General features: G+C 49.7%; 1 protein-coding gene across 3 annotated transcripts in view; it reads right to left on the reverse strand.

Moving 5' to 3' along the window:
- Positions 1–1,557: 1,557 nt before the first annotated feature.
- Positions 1,558–5,000, reverse strand: part of srpk3 (SRSF protein kinase 3) — an 11,411-nt gene continuing 7,968 nt past the window's right edge. Inside the window, exons 10-15 of one of the 3 annotated variants that reach the window (XM_080521811.1) lie at positions 4,771–4,941; positions 4,539–4,636; positions 4,344–4,451; positions 2,083–2,152; positions 1,843–1,935; positions 1,558–1,752 (exon numbers count right to left, since the gene is read on the reverse strand). In XM_080521811.1, coding sequence (XP_080377937.1) covers positions 1,568–1,752; positions 1,843–1,935; positions 2,083–2,152; positions 4,344–4,451; positions 4,539–4,636; positions 4,771–4,941 — 725 coding nt within the window. In that variant the 3' untranslated portion in view covers positions 1,558–1,567. Of the gene's footprint in view, positions 1,936–2,082; positions 2,153–4,343; positions 4,452–4,538; positions 4,637–4,770; positions 4,981–5,000 lie in introns of all 3 variants that reach the window. The other 2 variants (XM_080521810.1, XM_080521809.1) reach the window with 2 other exon arrangements.

A 5,000-nucleotide genomic window follows, 5' to 3' on the forward strand; every position in this document is an offset into this window, starting at 1 on the left:
GGTGTTACTGCAGGTGTTACTGCAGGTGTTACTACAGGTGTTACTGCAGCTGTAACTGCAGGTGTTACTGCAGCTGTAACTGCAGGTGTTACTGCAGGTGTTACTGCAGGTGTTACTACAGGTGTTACTGCAGGTGTTACTACAGGTGTTACTGCAGGTGTTACTACAGGTGTTACTACAGCTGTTACTACAGCTGTTACTACAGGTGTTACTACAGGTGTAACTGCAGGTGTTACTGCAGGTGTTACTACAGGTGTTACTACAGGTGTTACTACAGGTGTTACTACAGCTGTTACTACAGGTGTTACTACAGGTGTTACTACAGCTGTTACTACAGGTGTTACTACAGGTGTTACTACAGCTGTTACTACAGGTGTTACTGCAGGTGTTACTGCAGGTGTTACTGCGGGTGTTACTGCAGGTGTTACTGCGGGTGTTACTGCAGCTGTTACTGCAGCTGTTACTGCAGGTGTTACTACAGGTGTTACTGCAGGTGTTACTACAGGTGTTACTGCAGGTGTTACTGCGGGTGTTACTGTGGGTGTTACTGCAGGTGTTACTACAGCTGTTACTGCAGGTGTTACTACAGCTGTTACTGCAGGTGTTACTACAGGTGTAACTGCAGGTGTTACTGCAGGTGTTACTACAGCTGTTACTGCAGGTGTTACTACAGGTGTTACTGCAGGTGTTACTGCAGGTGTTACTGCAGGTGTTACTGCAGGTGTTACTACAGGTGTTACTGCAGGTGTTACTACAGCTGTTACTGCAGGTGTTACTACAGGTGTTACTGCAGGTGTTACTGCAGGTGTTACTGCAGGTGTTACTGCAGGTGTTACTACAGGTGTTACTACAGGTGTTACTGCAGGTGTTACTACAGCTGTTACTGCAGGTGTTACTACAGGTGTTACTGCAGGTGTTACTGCAGGTGTTACTACAGGAGTTACTATATAAAAATGTATAATAATATAGTAATATATATAAATCACTGCGTGGAGGCTGGTCGTCTCTGTTCTGCTCACCTGGTTCACCTGGTTCAGGTACATGTAGCCACATAGCGATGCTGCTTCTTAATACGATCCTCAGGTGAGGTTGGAAGCACCAGTTACCATGGCAACATTCAAAGTGAACCACTATGGACAGTTAAACCCGGTTTGCCTCGCGAAACTCAAATTCTCCTTCCAGGGGTCCATCTGGGAAGATCTGATGGAGCTCCATCAATCCTAATCCTTAATCCCAATCCTTAATCCCAATCCTAATCCTTAATCCCAATCCTAATCCCAAAACTTAATCCCAATCCTAATCCTTAATCCCAATCCTTAATCCTAAACCCAATCCTTAATCCTAAACCCAATCCTTAATCCTAATCCCAATCCTTAATCCTAATCCCAATCCTTAATCCTAAACCCAATCCTTAATCCTAATCCCAATCCTTAATCCCAATCCTTAATCCTAATCCCAATCCTTAATCCTAATCCCAATCCCAATCTTTAATCCTCAAACCTTAATACCACATCACCTGAAATCACTGTGCTAGTAAGTGAGTGTGTGCTAGTGTGTGTGTGTGTGTCTATGTGTGCAGCCATGCGTGCTGCAGGCACTGCGCCGCAGTGGCCCTGCGGTCCGGCTGCAGCTCCAACATGGTCAACAGGAAGTCGCTGAACTGAGCCGCCTGGTCCAGAGGCCACTCGTACTTCTCCAGCAGAACCTCGAACAAACCCCACGGCTTCAGGCTGGAGATGTGACGCAACTCCCCTGGGGGGGGGGGGGGGGGAGAGGGGGGGTGAGCTGGGTGGCTGCAGCAGCAGAGGATTGTGGGTAATGTAGTTGTGGCAGCAGCCTCACCTCTCCTGTTGAAGTACTCTCTGGAGTACCTGCCAGACAGAGCGAAGGGCAAAGGAACCGGACCCAGCAGCTCCATGATGTGAGCGATGTGGTCTGAGGGGCGCACACACACACACACACACACACACACACACACAGACACACACACACACACACACAGTCAGCACTGTGTGTGTGTGTGTGTGTGTGTGTGTGTGTGTGTGTGTGTGTGTGTGTGTGTGTGTGTGTGTGTGTGTGTACCTTCATCTCTGGTGTAATCTTCTCCTGAGTGAGGCTCAAACATATAATCCCCCGTCGCCAACTCAAACGCCTGAAACCACAACAGCAGTCAGTTGTACTGAGGTACACAACAACAACAAGAATAACATGAGCAACAACAACAAGAATAACATGAGCAACAACAACATGAATAACATGAGCAACAACAACATGAATAACATGAGCAACAACAACAAGAATAACATGAGCAACAACAACATGAATAACATGAGCAACAACAACAACAACAACAAGAATAACATGAGCAACAACAACAAGAATAACATGAGCAACAACAACATGAATAACATGAGCAACAACAACAACAACAACAAGAATAACATGAGCAACAACAACATGAGCAGCAACAACAACAACATAAGCAGCAACAACATGAGCAACAACAACAACATGAGCAACAACAACAACAACATGAGCAACAACAACATGAATAACATGAGCAACAACAACAACAACAACAAGAATAACATGAGCAACAACAACATGAGCAGCAACAACAACAACATAAGCAGCAACAACATGAGCAACAACAACAACATGAGCAGCAACAACAACAACAACATGAGCAGCAACAACAACATGAGCAGCAACAACAACAACATGAGCAGCAACAACAACAACATAAGCAGCAACAACATGAGCAACAACAACAACATGAGCAACAACAACAACATGAGCAGCAACAACAACAACATAAGCAGCAACAACAACAACAACAACATGAGCAACAACAACAACATGAGCAGCAACAACAACATGAGCAGCAACAACAACAACAACATGAGCAACAACAACAACATGAGCAGCAACAACAACAACAACATGAGCAACAACAACAACATGAGCAACAACAACAACATGAGCAGCAACAACAACAACATAAGCAGCAACAACAACAACAACAACATGAGCAACAACAACAACATGAGCAGCAACAACAACATGAGCAGGAACAACAACATGAGCAGCAACAACAACAACAACAACATGAGCAACAACAACAACATGAGCAACAACAACAACATGAGCAGCAACAACAACAACAACATGAGCAACAACAACAACATGAGCAGCAACAACAACAACAACAACATGAGCAGCAACAACAACATGAGCAGCAACAACAACAACAACAACATGAGCAACAACAACAACATGAGCAACAACAACAACATGAGCAGCAACAACAACAACAACATGAGCAACAACAACAACAACAACATGAGCAGCAACAACAACAACAACAACATGAGCAGCAACAACAACAACAACATGAGCAACAACAAGAATGAGCAGCAACGTGGACGTGCAGTGTGGATGGAGGTGTAGTGTGGGTGGAGGTGCAGTGTGGGTGGAGGTGTAGTGTGGGTGGAGGTGCAGTGTGGATGGAGGTGTAGTGTGAGTGGAGGTGCAGTGTGGGTGGAGGTGCAGTGTGGGTGGAGGTGTAGTGTGGGCGGAGGTGCAGTGTGGGTGGAGGTGTAGTGTGGGTGGAGGTGTAGTGTGGGTGGAGGTGTAGTGTGGATGGAGGTGTAGTGTGGGTGGAGGTGTAGTGTGAGTGGAGGTGCAGTGTGGGTGGAGGTGTAGTGTGGGTGGAGGTGCAGTGAGGGTGGAGGTGTAGTGTGAGTGGAGGTGCAGTGTGGATGGAGGTGTAGTGTGAGTGGAGGTGCAGTGTGGGTGGAGGTGCAGTGTGGGTGGAGGTGTAGTGTGGGTGGAGGTGCAGTGAGGGTGGAGGTGTAGTGTGGGTGGAGGTGTAGTGTGGGTGGAGGTGCAGTGAGGGTGGAGGTGTAGTGTGGGTGGAGGTGTAGTGTGGGTGGAGGTGCAGTGAGGGTGGAGGTGTAGTGTGGGTGGAGGTGTAGTGTGAGTGGAGGTGCAGTGTGGGTGGAGGTGCAGTGTGGGTGGAGGTGCAGTGTGAGTGGAGGTGCAGTGTGGGTGGAGGTGTAGTGGAGGTGGAGGTGCAGTGTGGGTGGAGGTGCAGTGTGGGTGGAGGTGTAGTGGAGGTGGAGTGTGGGTGGAGGTGCAGTGTGGGTGGAGGTGTAGTGGAGGTGGAGGTGCAGTGTGGGTGGAGGTGCAGTGTGGGTGGAGGTGTAGTGTGGGTGGAGGTGTAGTGTGGGTGGAGGTGCAGTGTGGGTGGAGGTGTAGTGGAGGTGTAGGTGCAGTGTGGGTGGAGGTGTAGTGTGAGTGGAGGTGCAGTGTGGGTGGAGGTGCGGTGTGGGTGGAGGTACCATGCAGGCGGTGCTCCAGATGTCAGCAGGGGGTCCGTACTCGGCTCCGATCAGAACCTCCAGCGCTCGGTACTGCCGGGTCTGGATGTCCTCTGTGAAGTGTTTGTGCTGAGACAGAGAGGAGCCGTGTGATTGGTCCACGTGACGGAGGGAGGGGGGGTGGAGGAAGAGGAGGAGCTGATGGAGGCGACTCACCACCCAGCAGGCGTTTCCCAGGTCAGCGATCTTCACCCGCAGCCGCTCGGCGTTCTGAGCTTCCAGAGGACTGAGGACGAAGTCTGAGGCGCTGAACACTGAACACCACCTCCACGTTACCACACCTCCACCTGTGTGTGTGTGTGTGTGTGTGTGTGTGTGTGTGTGTGTGTGTGTGTGTGTGTGTGTGTGTGTGTGTGTGTGTGTGTGTGTGTGTGTGTGTGCTTCCTACCGTCTCGCCCACTGGAGCAGCCAGACTGAGTGGACTCGGAGGTCGCTGACGTCACGGAGCTGGAGAACCCTGACAGGCCGGAGGCGGGGCTAGAGAACCGTCCGGGGGCGTGGCCATTACACCGGTCCTCCAACCAGGACGAGCTGCACTCCGGGCTCGCCTTGCTATTGGCTGTGGGACAGGAAGTGTTGCCGTTGACAACCAGAGAGCCTAAAAACACAGACGTGGGA

This window comes from Blennius ocellaris (genome assembly GCF_963422515.1).
Source record: "Blennius ocellaris genome assembly, contig: SCAFFOLD_66, whole genome shotgun sequence".
Lineage (NCBI taxonomy): Eukaryota > Metazoa > Chordata > Actinopteri > Blenniiformes > Blenniidae > Blennius > Blennius ocellaris.